The sequence below is a fragment of the Triturus cristatus genome, chromosome 4_2, assembly GCF_964204655.1.
Source record: "Triturus cristatus chromosome 4_2, aTriCri1.1, whole genome shotgun sequence".
Taxonomy (NCBI): Eukaryota; Metazoa; Chordata; class Amphibia; order Caudata; family Salamandridae; genus Triturus; species Triturus cristatus.
This window is the reverse complement of record NC_140586.1, coordinates 174,721,523-174,748,911: the sequence shown is the minus strand read 5'-3', so window position 1 is coordinate 174,748,911 and position 27,389 is coordinate 174,721,523. Positions and strand designations below refer to the sequence as shown.

The 27,389-nt window shown below is 45.4% G+C and overlaps 1 protein-coding gene across 1 annotated transcript in view; it reads right to left on the bottom strand.

The window, feature by feature from the left end:
• LOC146833288 (inactive dipeptidyl peptidase 10-like) overlaps nt 1–27,389 on the bottom strand; it is a 574,623-nt gene that overhangs the window by 78,286 nt on the left and 468,948 nt on the right. The window contains exons 23-24 of the mRNA XM_085601000.1: nt 9,890–9,948; nt 9,742–9,814 (exon numbers count right to left, since the gene is read on the bottom strand). Coding sequence (XP_085457126.1) covers nt 9,742–9,814; nt 9,890–9,948 — 132 coding nt within the window. The remainder of the gene's footprint in view (nt 1–9,741; nt 9,815–9,889; nt 9,949–27,389) is intronic.

Sequence of the window (27,389 nt, the reverse complement as noted above, 5' to 3'; positions counted from 1 at the left end):
TGATAGTCTTTGCTCCGAGTGTTGATTTATGGCCCGTGCCCTTAGCCCTCAGCTCCATCCCCTCTGAAAACAGTAAACAGAAAATCTTGTACCTTAATAAATTACTTTTTTTCACAGCATCGAATTTCCTGGACCACACACAGATGTATTTCCTCTTTCATTCCAAAACCAGCTCTTGCAGATGAGAACACTATTTTTCAGTGGATTGAAAAATGGAATGCAGTCCACTGTCTTTAACTCTGGTTAGTTATTATCAACCAACAAGGTGAAGGGGTGTTATGGAACATTGCATGTGTGTTGTTATGACTGAGGGGGGCAATGAATGACAATGATGGATGATGGTTGGTGCATGGTGGATAAGATGTAGGGATGAGAAGTGAGAAACGAGGGATACGTACTGAGTGATGTTGGATGGAGTGAGAAGTAAGAATGAACTTTGAGGGTTGATGGAAGAGGAATGAGACAAGAAAGATGGATGAGAAATGATGTATGAGGTATCAGAAGAGTGAGATAAGGGATGAGGAGTGAGGAACAATGGATGAGTGATGAGAACTAGGGATGAGAACTGAGGAATGAGGGATGATGACTGATGGATGATGCATGAGGGTTGAGAAGATGTGATGAGAAGTGAGTAATGAGGGATGATGGGTAAAGAATGAGGATGTCCCAAAAAAGATGTTGTGTGGGTTCTCTCCCATGTTCAGCTCTGCATTGCTTTATAGGTAGATTTGTGTTGTATAAAAACGTGTATACATACATACATACACATATATATACATAACTACATATGGGGGTATTGGTAGCACAGCCAAGATGCCGAACGTGCTCTGAGGGGCTTCACCTAGAAAACCCAACTTATCTGATACAATCCAGCTTCCAGCCACTTCATAGCAACAAAATGTGACCTAGCCACTCACCTGTCAGTGGCCACAAGCTGACGGTGCCAGCCGATCGCAGAGAGTCTGCCTGCGGACCCCACTAGTGGCCATCGCCATGCTGTCGCTGACCCGGAGCTAACAGGTTTGGTCTGCCGTTGAATCGCGGCCTCTCCCCTGGGGTACTGGTGCTGCGGTGAGGGCCACGGAGAGGATGCCAAAGAGGCTGCACTGTGGGCGGGGTGGCTGTGGAGATGATTGGTGAGTGCCCAGTGAGGCATTGCGAACCCGATCGGGACCCTGTCGCTATCGGCCCTGCTGGGACCAGAGATCTTGCCACTGGTTCGCGGGCCGTATCGGCTCAAACCCCCTGAGATTGGCCCTGCTCCACTGCTGCTGCTACCTGGACACTGGCCTTCCCTGACCTTGGTAGTGACTGAAAACAAACAGCAGGCCCAGAGAACGGGAGTGGGGCCTGCATTTGACCGTATCAATGGTTGCGCCCCTCCCCCACTCGGCCCATCTCATCGGATGCCCTTGTGGTCACGGGGAGGCAGAGTGAGCTGTAGCCCCAACTGCTGCTCTTCAAGGCATCTGTGCAACCTCTCCCATAACATGACTTCTAATACATTTAACCTGCTGCACAGTTCCAATCCAACTGCGGAGAGAGGCCAACAAGGGGTCAGGAGGCTTACTGCTATGTACTTACCCAAGTGGTGCGGACAGCTGCAGCTGTTCTAGTCATCCGAAGCACTCACCAGGGGCTGCAGCGCAGCAGCCATAGGAACAACTCATCAACTTCCCAGGTGGGCTACAGGCACTGCTGCTCCCACTGGCCTGCCCTGCCTCCTGAAGCATGTGTGGCCGTGGGCCCCTGCGCACGCACTGACGCAGACTCACCAATGTCACTCTTGACCACCTTGAGCCCCCTCACTTGAACTGGGCTAGGAGCCACTGCTGCATGTGAGGAATCTTCAACAAGGGGGGAACCATAGCCCCTGACCGACAACTGTATTATGTGACGCTCCAGGGGTCACATCATGGCACCTGTGCAACTGTCCTATGCCAACCACGGGGCCAGAAGCGGTGAGGTGGTGAGCCTGGACTGCCTATAGACCTGCCACCCTACACATCACCCTACTGCACCATCGAGGTCTGCCCTAACCATGTAGCTGCTGCCTGTTCCTTGGGCTCTCTGTGGGAAGGAGACCATCTGCATGCAGTGGGCATGCCTGAGCTGCATATCCTGCAGCGCCTAGGTTGACCCTCAGATGCTAGCAAGCGGGCCCAGTCTGTGGACTGCCGTCCACCTGGGGTTGCCCTGGACCCATCGGGACATCACATTAGGATGGGTAGACTCAGGTGGGGCATCTCCACCGCACCCACAAACACACCTGGGAGGGACATGGTGGTGACTGGTTACTCTGCAGCTGTGGGTCCCCCTGATAGCTCCTCGTCACTGGAAGACAAGCTAAATTTTGTATTAAATGCCATGGAGAGGACTCGCACACTCCTGGAAAATACCTGTGTCTCCTTAGAGAAAAAGAATAACAGCATAGCGATAGACCTCAATCTGCTACACGCTGACCACTGTAAACTGGCAGACAAAGTGCACACTGCAGAGCAAACCGTAGCTGAACTTCAGCCGATGTCCAAAGAACTGGATTTCTCCGCTCAGTTGCTGATGGACCGCGTCCACACCCTTGAGTCCAGGGCTGAAGACACAGAGGGCCACTGTCACAAAAACAACGTGTGTGTGAAATGCCTTCCAGAGGGTAACAGGGGCGTAACGCTGTCGAATAGAATACTTAAAAGCTGCCTGGCAGACCTGCTCCCAGCTGAGAGCCTAACGTAGTTCTATTCAAAAGAGTGGGCTCACCGATTCCCAACCTGTAGACCACCACCTACCTCAAATCCCAGGCCGCTGCTGATTCGTCTACTTCATTACCATGACCATGACACCATATGGTGTGAAACCAGGAAACCTAAGGAAATTGTGGTAGACAATGCCCACATCATGTTCTTTCTGAATTACACAGTAGCAGTACAGCATCATAGGAACTCCTTCCTGGCTGTCAAATGCTGCCTTCGCGACCTCGACCTGAAATGCTCACTGTATTTCCTGGTGAGACTGTGCGTCAGAGCTGATGGCAAAGCATTCTTTTTTTACTCTCCTGAGATTGCGATGAGGAGCCCTTCTAGTCCTATGGCAGTTCCAGACCTGGAGCAGGTCATATAGGAAAGAAGACAGGCCCTCCAATCCAATGGGGCAATAAGCAATGCCTGACCTGACACCTGCCCTGATGAGCGCTCTGCGAAGTCTACAAGTGAAGATGGTTCCTCCATCATTTCGCCTACAGACGCAGATTCTTCAGCTCCACCAAATGTCACTTCACAGACAGCTGATTGCATTATTCGATCTGCTCCTAACCATACATGTCACTCTCTTAGCAGATCACGCACTATCATGTACTGTTGTTTTCCTTGCAGTCACTTGACTTCTCAACAAATGGTCTGCTAATGCACTGCTAGCTCCTGCACTGTGCACACGTGCAATATATGGCCACCTTGTTCTACATCCAACACTTGCTGGGAAACACACACTTACAGCACATGGGATACACCACCCTTGGCCGCTGCACCTCCCAAAAGCAAAGTCCCTGCTTTACAGGCTTTACTGCTGCATCTAGCATAAGTGTTAAAGTAGTTTGAGTGGAAAGCCCATTGTTCCCCTGCCTTATTAGCATTTAATAGTTACACCTAATCTCGCACCCGCGTTTGGCTCTGCGTCTATGCCCTAAGAAGCCCTAGTCCAGCACTCGATCCCATGTGTCACTAATTCCATCACCTGCATGGTCCACTGCGCCATTCATGACAGACGCCCTCCACCCATATATAAACCACTGACATGACACATACTGATTTCATTGCCTGGAATGTGCGGGTCATGCATACCTCCTACCATTGCTATGATGTTGTAGCCTATCTCAAGTGCTGCTCCACGCAGGTGGCCATGCTCCTGGAAACACACTTAATGTTGGCTGAAGCAAACAAACTCCAGCATCGCTGGCATGACAAGGTCTACACTGCCTACTTCTCCTGATTTGCAAGAAGGGTTTTAATTTGGATTTGACCTGGGGTCTTCTTCTCCAGTGGGGAAGTGGTAACAGACAGTGAGGGCCCCTATGTACTTGGCAAGGGCCATTTAGATGGTGTACACATTCTTATTGGCAGCATATATGCACCTAACACAGAGTAACCCCTGTTCATCCGACGGCTGTCAGATCCACTCTACCACTAGGGAGGAATTCCATGGCTACTGGGTGGGGACTTCAATTATGTCCTGAAAACTGACCTTGACAGATCCTTCCCTCTACTACCTAGTACTCCAGCCACCTCTAATGCACAAGCCCTAAGCGACTGGCTCCAGCATTGGCACATGGTAGACATTTGGTGACAGTGGAACATTCTTATGAAAGTGTACTTTTCTTCACCACACCGGCTTCACGTTAGACTTGACTAATTTGTTGGTAAGTCATCCCGATTGCCGTCTGTAGCACACACTGACTATCTCGGCCGTACCCATTCTGACCATAACTCACAAAGCCTTCAGCTCGCATGGGACACTGGGCCACCTAACGTCCCGGCATGGAGCCTGCTGCCAGCGGCACTTGAGGACCCCCCATTTCATGTTTCACTATACATAGCTGTCAAAGACTTCTTCTAACATAACCATGGGTAAGCAACATGTAGAATTATTGAGTGTGATGCCTTTAAAGTAGCAACCAGGGTCTACTGCCAGGGGGTGTCTTGGAACATCCACCGGCAGCTTGACACAGATATATCCTGCATAGAGCATACACTCCTGCAACATGAGACTGGCACAGCATGGAACCCAGGGGACTATTGTTCCTACAGGTGGCACAGCGCAAACATGTTTCCCTCCCGGAATGTCTGTGTTGCCTGTACTATGTGGCCCACTCAGCGTATACGCATGCCATTGCATCACTTTTGCTGTATCACTGCAGATAGATCCAGCACACAATTGGCATGGTCGATTATTCGGAACAGCCCGGAACCCTATCATGGTGCCAAGATCTGCTGCTCACAACCTGCTCTATACTCAGCGGGAGATGCATCTAGAGTTAACCAACCACGACACCTCGCTGTACCAATCTAGGCTCACTGCCCTCCCACAAGACACTAAATCCTTCTTCTCCATGATTGCCCTGTCCTTCCTCACACCCGACCAAAACGTTAAGCTAGATGACCTAATCACGCTTTCTGAAATACAGGAGGAGGTCAGGGCCCTAGCCCTAGCCACGGGCAAGACCCCTGGCCTGGGTGGCTTACCTGTTGAATTTAATAAGGAATATGCAGCACTCGGGGCACCCCGGTAGCTCATCCTCTATGAAGACCCACTGGCAGCCTCATGCCTTTCCACCTCCCTATGCAAAGCATTACTCATATCCCTTCCTAAAGCAGACAAAGACCCCAGTGATCTTGGCTCATACTAGCCTCTGGCGCTACTCAACACGGATTACAAAGTGCTTCCAAAGATATTGACAACTCGGCTGACACCTCTGGTACCGACGCTGGTTCACCCTAACCAGAATGGATTTGTGCCTTTCCCATCTCCCCTCTACCGATGAAGAGGATGAGCTTGAAGGAAGATGGTTTACTTCCTGCATATTAATACTAATACAACCAATCCTGGAGCTGCTGAAAGCAGCTCCAGGATTGGTTGGAGCAGGCTAACCCAGGGCTCATTTTGAGGCTGGGGGCCTGTGCCTGCAATCCCTCAGCTTTTTTACAGCACTGGCATTGCAGGCTTTGAAGTGTGAAATACTCAGGAATCTGTCTGCCATGCCCTCACTATCATGCTTGCACTATCACGGCTCAGGGCACACAGAATAATAAAATGTTAATAACCATTTTAATATTCTCTGTGTACCTGCTGCGCTTGCAGCAGGGGGGCAACACTCCTCCACCTAAATGAAGGAGCCACAGCTGAAATATGTGTCAGAAAATTGGCCCCATGCTGGTTATCTGGTGCTGGATTCGGTCAACCCATTTCATTTGGTCGATGGGCCTTTCTATTCAAAACCTTAGCATGCTATGGTATTGCGGACCGCTTTTTACGGCTGGTCAAGTTACTCAACACTCATCCACTGGTCAGGGTCAAGACTGGCCCCCTGGTATCAGAATCATTCAAGATTCACAGGGGCACTCGTCAGGGCTGCCCACTCTTGCCACTGTTTTCTCATTGGCCATAGAACCGCTGGCACTTGCTCTCCAGGTTGAGAGCATAGGGTGGGGTATTCTGCTGGGAGATGGCATGTTACTCTCCATGCAGATTACCTTCTCATTTGCTATAGCCACCTACACTCCATCCCAGATGCTGTCACCCTACCACTTGATCGCATCACTCATCTTTGTGGATTTAAGGTCAACTGGAATAAATCCTGCTTGTTTCCTTTCACCCATTCGCTGTCAGATCCCAACCTTGTACTTAACCAGACCCAAGTGGTCTGGCAGCCCGCCACCTTCCACTATTTGGGTACTAGGGTGTACCATGTGACTGAAGCCTTATATGATGGCAATTTGCAAAGGGTCGTTAACTCCTTGAGAGCACAGATAACTTTCTGGCAGACATTACCACTGTCAGTGGCAGGACGCATTGCACTTCTCAAAATGGTCGCCCTCCCCGTCTCCTTCATTACTTGCCAATCTCCTCCCCTATATTCCTGCCCCCTTCTTTCGCTCCCTGGAAAAAGCAATGAGGGAATTCATATGGAACAATTCTCGCTGCGGGGTAGCATTGTCGCAACTATATCTCCCCACAGGCCAGAGAGGCATTGAGATGCCTCATTTTGAGCACTACTATCTTGCACCTCAACTTCAATGGGTGGCCAAATGGATGTCAGGCCTACAGCTTGTGGATATGGTGATGGCTGCACTGGCGTAAATTCTGCTGGATGCCTTGCAAGCGTTTCATCCCTGTGCGCATACGCCAATACCCATCTCCTTGTTGTTTGGGGGGCATATCACTGTTACCATCAAACTGTTTATCTAACATGTGCAGTAACCCCTTACTCCCTGGTGATACCCCTGCTTGGCAAACCCAGAAGACACGCCATTACGTAGATGGTGGAACTAACAGCCTGGCATGCAGCAGGCATCCATACAATAAGGGACCTTTACTGGGATAATAGTCTCCTGACCTATGAGTCGCTGATGGAAGAAGACGGCCTCCCACTTCCTCCTATACAATTCACTGGTTACTGCCACAGAAAGTAGATGGGGTGACATCCTGGAAATGCCGACACACCTCACTCTGCAATATTTGCATGTAATGGGACCAGATAGACACCAGATTCGCTGGTTTGCAGACTGAATGTACTCTCATTCCAAGCCACAGCTCACGTCCCTCTGGTGCAGGTGGGAGGAAGATCTGGCTTGTCCCCGCACCAGCAAGAAATCAGAGGCACTGCTGAAGACCCCGGTCCATGTCCCCCACAATGATAGATTCCACCTTATACAATACTATATTGTGCGCAGGAAATATCTCACTCCAGCAAAAATAAACTGCTATTTCCAGCGATGCCTGCCCCGCTGTTAACTGGTAGACCCCCTGACCGCCTGCATATGCTTTGGGGGTGCACGTGCTTGCAGCATTACTGGTGAAGAGTCCCACCCAGCTGTCCACCTGCAAAGAGCACTTGGCACTGCACACCTGGGCGGTATGCATCCTAGGTTCCTATCGCAGGACCAAAAAAACCAAGGTCATATTTTGCTTCCTTGACCTAGGGCTAATAGCGGCCAAGTTCCTCATCATTTGGCGATGGGAGGCACGTGAACCCCCAGGGCTTGCGGCTTGGATGTCATTTTTCACAACCTGGGCTCAGGCAGAAAGTGTCACCTTCCACAGGGAAGACAGTTTATGGCTACACAAATACCCTATAGCAGCCAACTGGAATGCTATCCTGGTTGATCTGCAAGCTGCCACTCAATCAACTCCAGGCACTGGCGCTAACTCGCCACCTCAACAGACGGAAGAGACAGCTAACTAATGAGGTCCAATAGCTGCTGAAGCTGTTTGGGATGTGCACTGCCTGCCATGCGCAGGGTCCCAGGATAACATCTGGTTACTGCGCCTTCTTGCGTCCATCACTTAATTGTCCAATACATGTCGAGCGGCTTTATTGAGGGAGGGCCAAGATGGGCGAAGGGTCTGTTGACGTCTTGTTATAGACTTTTTGCTAAGTTTATCTGTTTATTGCTTGGTACACAAATGGCCTTATTACTGGGATCTCTTGGTTGTAGCACACCGATTATTCAGAATGGTACTGTAATTTAAAATCTTTATATGCGCTAGTACCTGTATATCCCCTTTGACACAGCCAACAATTGGATAACGTAAATCACTGTACACCACGTTCCTGAATCTTGTAAAGATTGTACTAATGTTTGCTATGTGAATCATTATAGAATGTGCAAACCGCATATAATTGTTGTAAAACATAAAACTCAATAAACAGATTCAAACAAAGAAATGCATACGTACATTTGTGTGGAGGACGATTAGAGGAGCTGAGTGCTTAGGATCTATGAGAACCTACAGTCAGCTGGATGTGTCTGACTTATACAGCATCTGTGCATTTTCAATGTTGAAGGAATGCTGCTTAATCAGTGCACTGCATCAGCTAGTGAGCTTCTGCTACCCCTTGACCAACCTCACTTTGTGGGAGTCTGGGACATTTAACCCCTAGACTGAGAGTGACATAAGTGATTTCTCCCAAGGTACCATATCATATGTCCCACTGGCTGAAGCGTGTATTTTTTTCCACCAACTGCCTTTGAATATGGCTTTCAGGAAATACTGAGATTTACAGTGCGGAGTGGTGGTAGGACCCTAACTCTAGACTGGTGCTTTACCCAGTTGCTGGTGAGAATCAATTACCCAGTTGCTGGTGAGAATCAATCGGTGGGTCCAATGGATTCCTCCAATCCCTTGGGGTCTCATTGCAACTAAAATGTTCAACAAACTGTTTACATGTTACGGACCCATTAATGTCACTCCACCAGAAGAATCTATTAAAGGTGCTAAGTCCATTCCAAGGATTAGATGTCTACTCTTCAACATGAAAATGGTGAGTAGTTGGATGTTCTGAATGTCAAAAATGACAACCATTCTGACACAAAAGGAGTAGATGCCAACAAACACACAACACTTTGTTAAACAAAATAGGCCAGTCTTCAATTGATGAAAAACACTGTCAAATACCCCTTCTCAAATACTTCTATAGCATTGAAAGACATACAAGCAGCTAAACATTTACCACAAGGTGATCAGGCCTTATGTCAAGAACTCAAGCACCTCACCCAGATCCCACATAGAGCATAGAAAAAACACACACTCGTCAACCAAACATAGATGTCTGCCTGTATTCACTCCAGACTGTTTGAGAGCTACAATGCCTCTCCTGTTGCAGATTTATGCTACACAATGCTATATGTTATCATAAGTTACCCAAGCAACTGTCACCTACATTCAGCACTATGCCTGTGTACCTTATTACATAGCATAACATCTTCCCACTAGGACACAGAGCCCACAGAATGCCACTGTGACTAGTCTTTTTCTTTTGTTTGTCAAGCATATGGCTTCCATTGGTTCTTTTGCAATTGTTAGTTGCATGTGTGAAAGTAAGTGCCATGGAGCCCAATCCTATCAATCAGTATCTATCATTTGCAGTCACACATTACACTTTTTCTTCACCTAAGTAAAACATAGTTATACAGTAGGTGTTAAACCTTGACCTTCCTTCTGATTTGCATGGAGGCAACCAAGTAGTGTTCTTACCATCCCCTGTTCCGTGCACCAGAAGGAAAGGCTGGCCTTTGAGCCGGACAGCATCATCCCACAGTGAGGCAACCTAAGGACAGAAATGGAAATGTAAGATTTTCTTCCAGGGCACCACAAAGAAAGATCCCCTTGTTCTAACACATACCGTGTAAGTCGCATCCTCCCGCGTCGGCATCCCCAGGTACCTTTCTGAGAAAGCAGAGGCTAGACCAAAGAGAAACAATTATTATCAAATTTACAGATCCCTATTTTTCTGAGGATCATTAAAATCCATCTAAAGGCTGCAACTACCTTCCAAGGATCAAGATTTCATATTTCCTACTATTCATAATATGGCTTATTTGTGTAAAGCTTATGCTGAGGGGATGCATTTACTCGTATGGTAGACTGCAAGATGAGTTTTTGTGCATCAGAAGCAGTTGTCTACAGAATCATATCTGTGGGATGTAGCAAGGCTTTGAAGTATGGTGACTATGAAGTACCTGATTCCTGCCCACTGCATCCTCAACAGATATGCACTGGTGTACCCCTAACCAGGCGATCTCCCGTCAGCCTGGTGCCTCTCAAATGCTGGTAGTGATAAGGAGCATCCACCAGATATCTGTCACATCCTTCACTTAACCGCTCATAACTTTATTGATCATTTGGGAGTATAAGTATATTAGCATGTTTAGGTTTCAATATAATTTTCATGTTTAGGCTGCCACCCATGGGATTAATACTGGTCTCTCGTGAGATTTCGTCTCATGTGGGTGAAAATAAGAAAATGGACTCCAGAGTGTGCAAACTAGGGGCATAACTCGCAGAGTTTCACAATGTGGAATTTCAAAGTGACATGAAAACTCTGCGAGATTCCATGGCATTCTGCAAACTGGAGGAAATCGGTACGCTGAGCTGCTCGTGCAGTTTTTTGGTGCTGGGAGCTTTTTCTGTAGTGAAAAATCAGGGCAAACGGCACCACATGGTACGCCAGAGTGTGCTGCTTCTTAAGTTGGTTTTGCTGCCGCTTGAGTAGATTTTCTAATTGAGCGGCAGCTTTCCCACTGAAAACAAATGCGACCACCCGATTGGGAAAATTTCGCTGAGTGCCCTCATAGTGCCTGGAAAATCGCTCTAGGGGATGCCAGTTCTCACTCTCGTTTGCCAACTTTTTATTGGTGAGCCACGTATGAGATAAAACTCCATCACACGGCGATTGGCAAAATTTAGTTGGAAATCCCCGTTACGCATGTAATGCGGAGTTGGCAAAACTCTACCAACACCTGTGGCAGAGCGAAATTTATCGCCCACTCCTAGGGTAAACAATTTTCTATTTTAATCCACACATGGCTGGCTGATGGAGGCTCAAATATCCAAGGGTAGCAGATGCTCATATAATTCTAGGATATGCTGAAAGTTTCCAATTCCTTTCTGATTCCAAAGGTCTCCTCCTCTAACTTGCATGTACAATTGTGCAACCTCAAACGTCAGCAGTAGTATGCGCTATATAAATGTAAGTAGTTTCAGTTTCAACAAACTCATTTCACCATTTAGATTACTAACACTGGTAGGCAGTGGACAACGTTTGTCCTGTTAGGTGAATGGCCTACTTCTAACAAGCATTGGCTAAGCCAATAGATCTTGCCTATGCTAGAGCTACTGGCTTTGGTAATGTGTTTTAGCCATTATGTACACCAGTGTGGCTGTTGTTCAGCATGGCTAAAAGTTAGTGACATGGAGTGGGGTGGGGTAGATTAGGATAGAGTGAAATAGGGTACATTGGGGTAAGTGGAGTGGGGTAGATTGGTGTAGAGTGGAGTGGGGATAGAGTGGGGTACAATGAAGTGGGGTGGATTAGGGTAGATTGGAGTGGAGTGGGGTAGATTAGAGTGGGGTAAATTCGATTGGGTAAGTTAGGTAGATTAGGGTGGCAGATTGAAGTAGGATAGATTGAATTGGGGTAGATTGGGGTGGAGTGGGGTAGATTGGAGTGGAGCAGATTGGCGTCAATGAGATTGGGGTAAATTAGAGTGGGGTAGATAGGAGAATGGTAGATCAAAATAGATTGGATTAGATTTGAGTGGGATATATTGGGGTAGCTTGGAGTGGAGTGCAGTAGATTGGGGAAGAGTGACTTGGGGTAGAATGGAGTGGATAATAGTAGGGTAGAATGGAATGGAGTGGGTTAGACTGGGGTCATTTCTAATGGAGTAGACTGTGGAGGAGTGGAGTAGATTGTGGGAGAGTGGTAGATCGGAGTGGTGTGGGGTAGATTGGAGTGGGTGGAGTGGGGTAGTTTGGGGTAGACTTGGGTAGATTGGTGTAAAGTTGGGTAGATTGGAATTAAGTAAATTGCAGTACAGTAGATTGGGGAAGGTTGGAGTGGGGTAGATTGAATTGGGGTAGATTAGGGTGAAGTGGCGTAGAATGTGGAGTGGGATATATTGGGGTAGATTGGAGTGGAGTAAGGTAGATTGGGGAAGAGTGTAGTGTAGTTGATTGGGGTAGAGTGGAGTGGATTGGAGTTAGGTAGATTGGATTAGAGTCGGTAAATATAGTGGAGAGGAGAAGATTGGAGTGGAATGGGGTAGATTAGGGTGGAGTAGGGTAAAGTGGAGTGGGGTAGATTTGAGTGGGATAGATTGGGTGGATTGTGTTAGGGTAGATTGGAATGAAATGGGGTAGAGTGGAGTGGGGTAGAGTGGAGTGATAAAGATAGGAGTAGAGTCATTTAGAGTGGGGTTGATTTGAGTAGATTGGAATGGAGTTTGATAGAGTGATGCAGGATAGATGGGGTGGGCTAAATTGGAGTGGTTTAGATTGGGCCAACGTGAGGTAGATTGGAGTGGATACGTTTGGAGTGGAGTAGGTTGGGGTAGATTGGGGTGGGGTAGATTGGAAGGGGAGGATAAAATGTGGTAGTTTGGAGTAGGGTAATTTGGGGTGGAGTGGGGTAACATAGATAGGAGGGAGAGGGACTGTGGTCGATTTGGGTGGAATTGGTTAGGGTGGACTGGAGTGGGGTAGATTTGGGTGGCAAGAGGTAGATTGGAGTGAAGTGGAGTGGGTAAGATTGGGTAGAGTGGAATGCATTGCTGTATAGTGGGGTAGAGTGGAGCAGGGTAGATTGGATGGATTGGAGTGGGTAAATTGCAATGGGGTAGATTGGGCTAGAGTGGAGTGGGGCAGATTGGAATGGGGTGAAGTGGGGTCGAGATTGAAGTGGAGTGAGATAGATGGGGAAGAGTGGAGTTGGGTGAATTGGAGTGGAGAGTAGTGCCGTAGATTTAGGGTGTTGTGGGGTAGATTGGGTGGATTAGAGTAGGGTAGGATGGAATTGAGTCAGGTAGGTTGAAGAGAGGCAGATTGAAGTGGAGTATATTGGAGTGGAGTGGGGTGGATTAGAGTGGGGTAGAGTAGGGTGGGGTAGAGTGGGGTCTAGTGGGGTGGGGTAAATTGAGGTGGGGTGGAGTGGGGTGAAGTGGGGTTGATTGGGGTAGAGTGGAGTAGACTGGTGTAGAATGGAGTAGAATGGTGTGGAGTAGATAGGGGTAGATTGGAGTGGGGTAGAATGTGTTGGGGTAGATTGGGGATAGGCAGATTGCAGATGAGTAGATTGGGTTGGAGTGGAGTGGGGTAGATTGGAGTGGAGTGGGGTAGATTTGAATGAAGTGGGGTAGATTTGAGTGAAGTGGGGTGGATTTGGGTAGAGTGGAATGGAGTGGAGTGGTGTGTGGTAGAATGGAGGGGAGTGGGGTAGATTAAAGTGGAGTGCAGTTAAATAAAGTGGTGTTGGGTAGATTGTGGTGGAGTGGGGTAGATTGTCGTAGATTGGAGTGGAGTAGATTGTGGTATGTTAGAGTGGGGTCGATTGGAATATATTGGGGTAGATTAGAGTGGAGAGAAAATGGATAGATTACAGTTTTAGTTTGGAGTGGAGTGGGGTACACTGGAATGGAACGAGGTACATTGGACTGAGGTAGATTGGAATGGAGTGGAATAGATTGGAGTGGAGTCAGGTAGATTGGAGTGGAGTGGAGTGTATTGGGGTACATTGGGGTGGGGTGGATTGAGGTAGATTGAAGTGGAGTCGACTAGGGTAAATTGGAGCAGCGTGGGATAGATTTGAGTGGAGTGCAGTAGATTGGTGTGGATGGAGTGGGGTTGATTGGAGTGGAGTAGACTGGAGTAGGGTAGATTGTGGTAGAGTGGTGTGGAGTCAGGTAGATTGTAGTGGGGTGGGGTGGGGTAGATTGAATCATAATGGAGTGGATTGGGGTAGACTGTAGTGGAATAGAGTAGGTTGGAGTGGAGTGTATTGGAGTGGGGTAGATTAGGGTAGGTTGGAGTGGGGTAGATTGGAGTGGATTGGAGTGGGGTAGACCAGGGTAGATTGGAGCAGTGTGGGATAGATTTGAGTGGAGTGTGGTAGATTGGTATAGAGTGGGGTAGATTGAAATGGGGTGAGGTTGATTGGAGTTTAGTGGAGTGGGGTAGACTGGGGTGGAGTGGGGTAGATTGAAGTGGAGTGGGGTAAATTGGGGTAGAGTTGTGTGGAGTGGGGTAGATTGGATTGGGGTAGATTGATTAGTAGTGGAGTGGATTGGGGTAGATTGGAGTGAAACTGGGTTAGGGAAGATTGAAGTGGGTAGATTGAAGTGTGACAGATTACAACAGGGTGGGGTAGATTGGGGAGAGGTGGGGTGAGGTGGAGTGGGGGAATATTGGAGTGGGGTATATTTGAGTTGAGTGGGGTAGATTGAGTGAAATGGAGTGGTTTGGAGTAGGGTAGATTGCAATGGAGTGGGGGAGATTGGAGTGGGGTAGATTGAAGAGGGATGATTGGAGTGGAGTAGTTTGGAGTGAGGTAGATTGGAGTGGAGTGGGTTGGAGCGGAGTGGGGTAAATTGTAGTGGGTGGGGTGGGGGGAACTGAGTGGGGTAGATTGAGGTAGAGCGGTGTAGATTGCAGTGAAGTGGCTTAGATTGGAAGGAGTAGATAGTGGTATATTAGAGTGTGCTAGACCGCACATGTGGTAGATTGAGGAGGGGTAGATTGGAGTGGAGTGGGATAGATAGCGATGGAGCAAGGTTTCACCTCTAAAGAAACTTGCTTGTATGCAATCCTCTCGAACCTCTGTAACCAACCTGTCCGTGAATACTAATTTTGCACCACATTTTAAATAATCATATCTAGGGGAAGCTTTTCTATGTACTGTGTTAATAAGTAACTCAAGTGTTCTAAAAATGGCTGCTAAAACGCGGGAACTCTTCTGCGCATGCGTCTACCACATCACGTGGTGTGACGTTCCTCTGTCGCTTGGGGGAAAACTTTGCAGCTGCGCAATAGCTTCTAAAATGACAGCTTTAAAATAAAACACTAATGCACATGCCAAGCTGAAACTAACCTATGCATGTACTACTAAGCTATTAATGCAAACGATTTATTAAGTAAATGGGGTTAGAGTAGAAGTAAGTGGTATACAGTGAATTCATTTATTTTTGTATTCTAACATGTTCTTTTCTGACTTTATTAATAGTTCGTATTTGGGCCTTGGAGGGTGACCACGTCTCTGTTCAATTGTGATTTCTACACATGCGCAAAACGACTGCTTGCACTGGAACAAGTGATGCAAATTGACTGACTGCCAAACCCTAAGCCCACAAGGACATGAGAACCCAAACTTCTGACTCTACTAGAGGAAGAAGGGGCAACAATGTATAGAGACTTTCCGATCCACATATGAAATGCTTGTGGGAACAAAGCTTGTGGGTATTAAAATTAAGGGGAGGAGAATTAGACAATAGCCTAAAGAAACATATGGCACTTGGTATGGTGTGATGTCCTCACCCCACTACTTGGCCCAATCAAATTGCAGGTGAACATGGAATTGAAACATTTGGGGGTGGATCATACACTTGAATTTGGTATAACATAGGTATGTTATAGATAGTTAGACACACTTGATGCGGAGATGCTGATGCTATACTGAGATGCTGCCCGATTTTGCTGCAATTTGACTGAAGAATCCTATACTAGGGAAAATTTGCGGAACAACCAAGGAGGCACATCTAGGGAAGGGTCCGGACGTGCCCGAGTCGGAGAGAGTAGCACCAGAGAGGGGTGTAACGCTGGCATTGCACTAGAAGAGGTCACCTTTCCCTGTCCTGAACCTGTCCTGAATCCTTGACTCTCTGATGTCGGGGTCCTCACACCATTCTAGGTAAATATATCTGTAGGGTAAATGCTCCGTACTTGCTCTCTGTCCATTCTCTACTCAGGTGCTGTCATTGCAAGAATGTATTAATGCAAACTGATTATAAGCTAACTGTGCTATTTGCCTGATGGAGATTTCTGGTCTATTCATGTGTATTTGATTTGACTCACAAAATCATTAATTCAGATAAACTTTTAAAACTTCTTCTGAGTCTGTGGTTCTTTAAATTAAAGTTAAATGCATTTATTGTCTTTCCTCCCTATGCTAATCTAATCTACGACAGTGCATTTACTCAGGAGACAGGAATGGTAAGAATACTGGTGTAAAGGTTTCCTAGGGTAAAACAAAATTGATGACCAGTGGATATTTGCCAGCGCATTGTGTGTATGAATGTATATGGGCCCAAATGAATGTTGTGTGTATGAATGTGTAGAGCTGGTAAACTCCACTGCATCAGTTTTACTTGGTAGCAGAGGATGGTTAGTATAGTTAGTTAGGTGAGGAGTGTATTTGAAATTGTGAATAATTGATTTATGTTTTAACCAAAACCCGTTATGTATTGTTTCATGTTGTCTGGAAATTCCCGGGAATATTGAATAGCGGGTGGTGAATGGAAGCCATACTGCAGTGAGGTTATTGGTCTGGATCGAGAAAGTGCTGAAAGTTACGCAGGACTGGAAGCACTAAGTTAGGGAAATGTTCTTGTGTGTTAGTGAGAATAATTGGTATTATATCAGATAGAAAGGATAATACTGAAGGAGTAGCAGGTTCTCTGGTGCTTGTGTGAAGAGTAAGCGGAAAGGTTTTACTCGTAGTGTGTGAAGAGTAAGCGGAAGGGTTTTACTCGCAGTGAAAAATATCTTACTATTCTTTGAATTAGTGGGTCAGATACAATAGCGAGTATTTATACGTCAATTAATTAAATTTGTGTGAAGAAATTGTGAAAAAAAAAAGTTTTCACATTTCCTTGTAAAGGAGGGGTCAGTTGCAGGTGCTGCACTGACGTCACTGAGAGCCGCGCTGGGATTGGTTGAAACAGCGGGCGTGTTGTTGATGTGAAATTGTAAAGGAGGGGTCAGTAGTAAGGAGCGAAACTGACATCACAGAAAAGCCACGCAAGCATTGGCTGAGCGAGCGAGCAGAGCAGAAGTTGATTGGTCCTCAGAATAGAAAACGCGCTGGTATTGGAGAATAATCAGGATTAAAGCAAGTGTTTGATAGGTCATCAAAATAGAGATCCCGAGAATAATAATAGTGGAGTTTGCATGTACAATCCAACCTTAACAGAGACTCGACCAGATAGAAGATTTGTAGGGTTTGCTTACGAGCAGTGCCTTAATCAGCACAAACACGCAATGTACGGAGAAAAGAGAAAAATGACTTTCATGCAAAAGGTCAAAAATTATTTCAAAAAGGACAAACCCATTAAGAGTAGAGAGGGGATTCTCATTCCTCCTCCAAATACGCCTGCATCATACATGATGGTGGAGAGAGGTTATCATACTTGTGTGTGGTTAGAAAATTGGGTAGAATACACAAAGGATGATGGTATATTAGCATTTCTTGAGTACGGAAGCTTTAATGGAAGAATACTGTACAATTTAAGAACATGAATGAATGAGTCGGAACCCAGACCTAGATTGACTCAATATGAGGCTTTAGAAGAATGGGAAATGGAAGATTTCGAGCGTGACAGGCCCCGAAGTAACAGACATTTAAGCAAATATTACCCGAAATTTCCCTGAGAGACTAGAGATTGCCAAATGAAACAATGGAGACAGGCGATGGTGGCAGAAGGTTTATATCCTGTGTTAACATCAGAAGAGCAGATGGGAGGTAAATATACAGAGAAAACCAAGCACTTAACCATGATAAATAGTGGAGAAACAGAAGAAGGGTATTTAGAGGACGTACTGATGAAAAGTCCTCCACCTTATAATGACAGATTTAATAGAATGACCCCTAGTGCGCCAATGTTAGGAACACCTTTGGTTCCACAGATAGTACACGACACCACAAATAGGGTATTTCAAGAAAAGGAAAGGGAAGCAATAAACAAAAATAGAGACAAATTGATTCAGAAAATAGCTCAGATAAACGCACATCCTGAAGCTTTAACAATACCAGTGACAATAGGTCAGGTAGTTCCATTGTATAGAGAAAAATCAAATTGTCCTAAAGTTCCTGTAATGCCTACTCCAAGCATAGAACCAAGAAAAGAAAAGGTAATAATAGATGATCAAGCCAGTGAATGTGAATCAGTAATATCATTGATGGATTTGCCTATAAGAGAGCCAATAATGGTAACCCCGAAAATAAATTTGCCTAGTTGTTCAAAGGAAGTTAGATTAGAAACATCATCAGGAACCAGAAGCGCCACCATAGTAACCCCAGAAGATATAGAGAGATGGTCTCAAGAAATAGACAAGCCAAAGTCACAGCCAAAAATACTAGACATTTTTAAATTGAGAGTAGAATTGGAAGAAATGGTTGCTGGAAATGTGGGTCTGGACAGGCTAAACACATACAGTGAGGAAGAATTACTGTTTATTTGTAGAAGCATTACACAAAATACAAAGGCATTTCATGGAAAGCTGACTAATTTGGCATCGGAAATGGGAATTGACATAGGGAAATCAAAAGTGTTGCAGAAACCATATAGAGCAGAATTTTCTGATAAGGATTTGGAAAACATGAATGTGTCGGGAAGAAAGTTGCAGATGAGAGAGTTGTTATTTCTGTTACAAAAATGGGGAGATCTTGAAAAATGGGAAGTCAGATGGGCAAAGAAAAAGGAAGAAGCACAGGTGAGTCGAACAACATCTGAATATGTCTTGAGAGAAACGGAAAAGGCTGAAAGGTTGTATCCGATGAGAGAAGTACCCGGAGGGGGGTACGTACATGTGCCATGGACTAGACAGGATATTTTGTCATTTACGAATGATTTCCCAAAATTGAGAGAAAAACCAGTAGAGTGGTACAGACAAGTTGAGAGGTTTGTGAATGTTTCAAAAGTTTCTGGATGGTCTGTTTGACATAGTAGTACCTGCAGATTTGTGGACAGAATGCAAGATTACTGTAGACTGGCCTAGTGAGGAATATCCTAGAGACTCAAAAACAGGAGCTCCGTCAGAGAATGTAATGAAAAAGTATCATCAGGTAATCACTTTTCTGAAGAGTAAAATTCCCCCGAACGAAACTGATTGGGTAAAGATAGACAGAACAACTCAAGAAAAGGATGAGTCTGTACATGCCTACTAAGAACGTCTTTTAAAGGTGTTCAAACAGTATAGTAGGTTTGAAAGTTCAGAAAATAAAGACATGACTCATTTTGTGTACCGATTTGTGTCTGGGCTGAGATTGGATATATCTCAAATGATTAAGCAGCACATGCTGTGCTGGCAGTCAAAGCCCATCGACAACATTTAAAAATATGCAAAATATTGTGGGGACGAAATTGATAGCAAGAGAAAAACTTTAGAAGAAAAAGTAATGAGGGCTCGGGTAAAATTAGCTGAACAGCAAGAGCTTCAATTAAGTAAACAATCAGAAAATCAGGGAAGAGCACAAGGTCAAAGTGACAATAATGGGGGAAAGCCACGGGGAAGATTAAATCGAGGAGAGGCAAAGAAAAAATTCCCTTGTCATGGGTGCGGGAAGTTGAGACATTGGAAGAACGAGTGTAAAGCCATACAAGTTAATAGCGCCCGAATCAAAATTTGAATCCACAGACGCGGAATGAGGTGTTAATGAGTCATCAGCAACAGGGTATAGATCTTCAGAGTCAATTGCCACCTGCCCCTAAATCAAATTTTGTGAGTCAAGCCAGGTACAGTGTGGATGCCGGTTTTCCAGAAGGAAGTGGTAAGAATTTTTTTGTAACATCTCAGTTTCTTTTGCAGAACTCACTGATTGATTATGATTAGGGCTCCCGGTTTTATGGTATTTATTTTTTTGCCATTTCCGTCTGTATTTATCCATATTTATTTTTTGGGCATTTTTTCTGTATTTATCCACATTTATTTTTGCCACAAGCAGAAGGCAACGCTGCAGCTAGTATTTTTCCACATTTATTTAAATTGACAATGCACACATGCATTTGGTTGTTCTTGGTCAACACAATACATTCATCTGAAAACTTTTCCATTCGCAGAATGTCCCAAATACGCTTAAAAGTGCTATCACAAGCCATTTGTCTCAGAGCCTTGCAGTTTCTGTCATCTGCAGAGAGTGCTGTATCCTCTGCCCCACTGAACGCCATACTGTCCCACTGAGATAAACTCACACTCCCTTCAGCTACAACCCAATTGTGCCCTGCTATAAACACCTAGAAGCAACTCTGTTCAAACTATGCACTAGACCAGAGTAATTTGCTGCCTGAAAAAAGTAACAACATTCTGGAAAAATCAAACACTCATAGGGAATACAACTTAAAGCTTTTACACTAATTATTCAGAAAGCTAAGGACATGAAAAGAAAAGTAGCGCTAGACTGGCAAACTCTGTAAGGTGGCGCTAATGTGTTTGGGTGTGAATAAAACCAATCTGGCCACTTTGCGACGACTCTGTCTTGTTTTATTCAGTTATGTGTTTATTGTTCGTATTTTAAAACCTTTTTTCTCCTACTGAGGCCGCGTTTTGGAATAGAAACATGTCAGAAAAAGACTTTTGTAAGACGTGTACTCTTTTTTTGGATCCATTTCACTGGGGAACGAATGACGAGAGGAAAGAACAGTCACGGTTTTCTACAAGTGAAGAGGAGCACGACAAAGAGAGGGAGGAAGAGGAAAAAAGAGGGGGGGCAGCAGAATTGGACATTGTCCTTGTCTTGTCCAGGCAAGAAGGAAGAGACAGCAATGGCTATGGGCAATGCAGTCAGGTCACAAACTCTGAAAAGACTGTTTCTGAGTCTCACTTACACCCTCTTCCCTGTATGTGTGTCTGACTGAGCCCTGCCTTCCAGCGCAGCCCGGGCTGAAAAGTCAAGGATCCGGTTTCTTCTCTCTGCTGCCCACTACCGTGTCGACACGAATAATGCGCAAAATAAGCTTTTCCCAGGCATGTATACCAATATAGGCGTGAGGAACAAAAATGGCTTTTTCTTCCGACCTTTGGCCTTTCGAAAGGTGCGCTGAACCATAGCTTGTAGACGCTCTAATTAAAACTGATATATGTTAATTAATAATTGAATTATAAATAATTCAATATATGTAATAATGCATATTGAATGAGAATGGTACAAATTTCCTGTCAGTGTGGTGGATTAGCCTAGATAAATTTTACTCTGCTTACCACTGGCCTTTTTTTCATCTCTGGGTGTTGCCTAAAGAACACAATGCATATTACAGCAAATGTGAGCACTTCGAGAAAGAAACACAATTTGCAGCACAAATCTCTCCTTGGTTGTTATTCAATGTTCCAGGCTATGAGGCACGGTGGCTCTCACTCGGAGAAATAAACAACTCGTGCCCAAAGACAACAGCAATAAAGAGACTGAGGCATAATACAGAGATATCTCTGTTGCCATCTTGCAGTCACTGTGGTGACTCATTAACAGTGCCTGTAGCCGGTCCGCTTCCCCATTACGAACTGATGTCCCGCTCTTGTGCACTGTGGCTGTAATTGGATGGATGCCGTTTCCTGCAGGGAATGAAGTATTTTTGGATTTCAATAGCTCATTAGGCATTTATTCATTTTACTTAAGAAACACAGCCATTTGTGAAAAATGGGTCTTTAAAAGAGAAATTGAAGTGCTCCAGTTTCAATCCGAGAACCTGTATACAGGATTCTTCTGCACTGCAGACTTTTGTTGTCAGTTGACTACCCCCTGTCCACCCCAGGCGTGTCTGCGAGAGTGAGAGCTCAGCCCGAGCCAAGGGAGGGGGTCTGAATGCGCTTTGTGTGAGAGTGATTAACTTCGCACAGGTGGGGCCCTGAGAACAATGCAGGCCTAATGGCGCTAGCAACCACAGATCATCCAGGAGCACAGAAGCGCTGCAAAATGTGCTAGTATTTTCCCGTTTTTACATATAAATACAGACAAAGGAAAACTTGTTTTCCGTCTGTATTTATATGTAAAAATCCGTTTAAACGGAAAACCGGGAGCCCTAATTATGATCAAGAATGACGGTGCCCGAGGGGGAAGGAAGGGGAGTGTGTACTTGGCGCATCCCTACCGGTAGATCAGTCAGGGCCTTACATAGAGGGTAAAGTAAAGGGAAACGATATTACCTTCTTGTTAGATACTGGCACTACCAGGTCTACTGTGAGAACAGCAGACATTCCTAACCTGCCCCTCTCGGGAGAAGAAATTCAAGTAGTAGGCGTTTCAAATAAACAGATTTGCACTCCAATGACAGAACCCATGGAGGTGCGAATTGGCAAATTTAAAGAAATGCATAAGCTCGTGGTCTGCGATTCAAGCCCTGTAAACTTGCTTGGAAGAGACCTGTTGTGCAAAATGAATTGCACTATATTTTGCACACCGGATGGTGTTGCAATACAAACCCCAGATGAAGATGGAGTTTACAAGTTCATGTTAGCTAAACAGGGAACAGAAGTAAATTAATTATATTCAATGATGACCCAAAATGAATTACCTGCAGAAGTCAAACTGACTGTAAATGCAGAAATATGGGATTTTCCTGGAAAAGAAATAGGATTAATGGCAAATGTAGATCCTGTAAAAGTAACTGTAAAATAAGGTGCTGTTTACCCGAACACCCGACAATACAAAATGAGTCCAGAAGTAAAGGCAGGTGTCGCAGCAGAAATAGAGCGATTGGTTGAACAAGGCATCCTGAAAGAAATAATGAGTAGCCTGTGTAACTCACCTATAATTGGTATTAAGAATCGTAACGGAAAATACAGGGTGGTTCAAGACCTCAGGAAAATTAACAAAATTGTTGTACCATGCTGCCCAGTAGTGCCTAATACAGCTGTGATTCTTTGTCAAATACCATGGAAAGCAGGATGGTTCACAGTGATCGATTTATGTCATGCATTCTTTTCCATTCCACTGCATCCAGATAACAAATTCTTATTTTCGTTCAAATTTGAAGAGCATGTTTATGTTTGGAATCGTGTGCCTCAAGGGTACACAGAAAGTCCTACAATTTGTAATCAGATTTTCAAAAGAAGCATTGAATCTCTTGTATTGCCCAGAGAGTCAGTCCTGGTGCGGTATATTGACAACCTATTGGTGGCGTCAAATACACAAGAGGACTGTGTTACTGATTTAATTGCATTACTAAATAATTTGGCAAAGGGTGGACATAAAGTGTCCCCTGAGAAACTTCAGTTTTGTAAAAATCAGTTAAAATACCTGGGACATCAAATAGAAAGAGGAGTTAGAAGGGTGACCTCTGAAAGAATCAGAATAATAAGACAAATGCAGTTGCCTCGAACCCAAAAAGAAGTAAGAATGTTCCTAGGAGTTGTAGGGTATTGTAGACAGTGGACTGTAGGATTTGCTTTGCTAGCGAAACCTCTGATAAAAATGACCAGAAAAGAGAGAAAAGGATCCTATAGAATGGGACGATGAAAGTATAGATTCTTTTAGGAAATTGCGCGAATGTTTGTGTGAAGCACCTGCTTTGGGCATGCCCGACTATTCAAAAGAATTTGCATTATTCTGCTATGAGCGGGATAATTGTGCGCTTTCAGTCCTAACACAGAGACACGGATTAATGAGAAGGCCAGTGGCCTATTTTTCTGCTACCTTAGATCCTGTGGCCTTTGCATTACCAGGTTGTCTGAAAGCTGTGGCTGCAACTTGCGTAAGCATAGAACAGAGTGAGTCAATTGTGATAGGACACCCTGTCAAGGTGTATGTTCCTCATGCCGTGGTGATTTTACTGACCAGGACACGAACACAGTACCTATCTCCTAGTAGGCTGACAAAATATGAAAGAATAATATTGGGAGCTGAAAATGTGACAATAGTGAGGTGTACCGTTCTAAATCCAGCCACCTTACTACCTGATCCCTATAATGAAGAAGTGAGGGATGAGGTTGAGCATGGATGTCTTGATGTGACTGAACTTTGTACCAAACCACGTCCTGACATACAAGAAGAACCTTTGAAGAACGCAGAACATGAGCTGTTTGTAGACGGCTCTTGCATGAGACACGAGGAGGGAGGATTGAGTGCTGCTTATGCTGTATGTACATTAACTGGAATAGTCAAAGCATCCTATTTAGTAGAAGTCAAATCTACACAAATTGCTGAATTGATCGCCTTAATTAAGGCATGCAAAATTGGGAAAAATTGGAGAGTAACCATATTTACTGACAGTTAATTTGGTTATGGGGTTGTGCATGATTTTGGCCAACTGTGGATGCAGAGGGATTTCCTGACTTCTTCAGGGACTCCTATTAAAATTTTTATTTTTGTGAAAGAATTACTAGAGGCAATTCAATTACCAAAAGAAGTGGCCGTGGTCAAATGTGCTGCTCACCAATCAGGAAATGACTATGTGACAGCCGGTAACAGATATGCTGACCAGGTTGCCCAACATTGTGCAAGGCATTAAATTGCCTTAAACAAGGAAATCGAAACTTGTGGAATCAGCTGCCAACTTATGCTACTTGCAGTGGGAACCTGGGAGGAGGTGAAAGATCTACAGAATGCAGTAGACATGAGAGAAAAGGAAGAGTGGGTGAAAATAGGATGTCAAAGAAGGACAGAAGATGGTGTGTGGGTTTGTAATGATGGCAGATCAGTCATGCCATACAGCATGCTTGCGCCAATGGCTAGAATTTACCATGAAGACACACATGTGGGCAGGGATGCAATGATTCGACTCTTTAGACAAGATTGGTTTAACGCAAAGTTCAGGAATGTAGCAGCGAGTCTTTGCCAGAGATGTTTAATATGTCAACAAATGAACCCTGGCAGGAAAACTGTGGTCTGCATGGGAAAGATTGGAAAGGCAGAAGGTCCTTTTGTGAGACTCCAGTTAGATTTCATTCAACTGCCTGCTTGTCGAGGGTTGAAATATGTATTTGTCATAGTTTGTTTATTTTCAAAGTGGGAAGTGGGTGGAAGCATACCCGACCCGAAGAAATGACAGCTTGACAGTGGCCAAACTTTTATTAAGAGAACTCATTCCTAGATTTGTTTTACAGAAACGATTGAATCAGCTAGAGGGTCTCATTTTAATAATGAAGTAATTCGACTAATCTGTGAAGCATTCAAAGTCGAACAGAAATTGCACTGCTCTTACCGTCCAGAGACTTCTGGAGTGGTAGAACAATTGAATGGCACAATCAAGTCAAGACTCGGAAAGGTGTGTGCATCCACCCCACTGGAATGGCCTGATGCTTTGCCTCTTATTCTGATGGGACTCAGAAGTATTCCAGACAGAAACACTCGACTGAGTCCCCATGAAATACTCAGGGGAAGAGCAATGAGACAGGCATGTGTACCAGGACACAAGCTGTTGAATATAACTCATGACTTGGTTTTGGAATACTGCAAAGAGTTGGCTGACAGAGTGCGTTCTATCTCTCATCAGGTTGGGGAAGACGCTTTCAACAGACAGCTGAGCCACTCGCATGACTTGAATCCCGGTGACTGGTTAGTTGTGAAGAATCATACACGAGAATCGTGCCTGGCACCAAGGTGGGATAGAACGCATCAAGTTATTTTAACTACCTCAACAGCTGTGAAGTGTGCAGGATTGCCTAATTGGATTCATGCAAGCCATACCAAAAGGGTACCAGCTCCTGAAGAAGAGTTTCAGTTGAAGCGAGAAATTGATGTTGCTGAAGGTTGTGCAGCTGAAGAACTTCCTATGGAAGATCCTGAAGTAGCTGCCCAAGATCAACCGCAAAAACAACAGTTGATGGACAGAATGTAGAACAATGTCATACAGTCACCCCAGTGCAGAGATCTGGTCCTAAATCCATCGTTTTTTTGCTCACCATGCCGTTCCAGTTTGAACCCAGCCATATGCAAATCAGTCTTGACCCTGTGCCTCATGGGAACAGTCCAGCCCGAACTGCCAAGCCAGGTCCTCCCTGGACTGGAACCAAGCATTCTAGGACCGGTTTCGGGGTTTCACCCCAGCCAGAATAGCATGATTCCAGTGGCATGGAGAGCAAGGGACCCAGGTCTGGGCATACCCTTCCCACTCGGGGTGACAAATGCAAAAACAACAGTTGATGGACATAATGTAGAACAATGTCATACATTCACCCCAGTACAGAGATCTGGACCTAAAGCCATTGTTTTTTTGCTCACCATGCCGTTCCAGTTTGAACCCAGCCATATGCAAATCAGTCTTGACCCTCTGCCTCATGGGGACAGTCCAGCCCGAACTGCCAAGCCAGGTCCTCCCTGGACTGGAACCAAGCATTCTAGGACCGGTTTTGGGGTTTCACCCTTCTTCAGCCAGGATAACTTGATTCCAGTGGCATGGAGAGCAAGGGACCCACATCTGGGCATACCCTTCCCACTCGGGGTGACAAATGCAAAAACAACAGTTGATGGACAGAATGTAGAACAATGTCATACATTCACCCCAGTACAGAGATCTGGACCTAAATCCATCGTTTTTTTGCTCACCATGCCGTTCCAGTTTGAACCCAGCCATATGCAAATCAGTCTTGACCCTGTGCCTCATGGGAACAGTCCAGCCCGAACTGCCAAGCCAGGTCCTCCCTGGACTGGAACCAAGCATTCTAGGACCGGTTTCAGGGTTTCACCCCTCTTCGGCCAGAATAGCATGATTCCAGTGGCATGGAGAGCAAGGGACCCACGTCTGGGCATACCCTTCCCACTCGGGGTGACAAATGCAAAAACAACAGTTGATGGACAGAATGTAGAAGCATGTCATACATTCACCCCAGTACAGAGATCTGGGCCTAAAGCCATCGTTTTTTTGCTCACCATGCCGTTCCAGTTTGAACCCAGCCATATGCAAATCAGTCTTGACCCTGTGCCTCATGGGAACAGTCCAGCCCGAACTGCCAAGCCAGGACCTCCCTGGACTGGAACCAAGCATTCTAGGACCGCTTTCCGGGTTTCACCGCTCTTCAGCCAGGATAGCTTGATTCCAGTGGCATGGAGAGCAAGGCACCCACGTCTGGGCATACCCTTCCCACTCGGGGTGACAAATGCAAAAACAACAGTTGATGGACAGAATTTAGAACAATGTCATACATTCACCCCAGTACAGAGATCTGGGCCTAAATCCATCGTTTTTTTGCTCACCATGCCATTCCAGTTTGAACCCAGCCATACGCAAATCAGTCTTGACCCTGTGTCTCATGGGAACAGTCCAGCCCGAACTGTTAAGCCAGGTCGTCCCTGGACTGGAACCAAGCATTCTAGGACCGATTTCGGGGTTTCACCCCTCTTCAGCCAGGATAGCTTGATTCCAGTGGCATGGAGAGCAAGGGACCCATGTCTGGGCATACCCTTCCCACTCGGGGTGACAAATGCA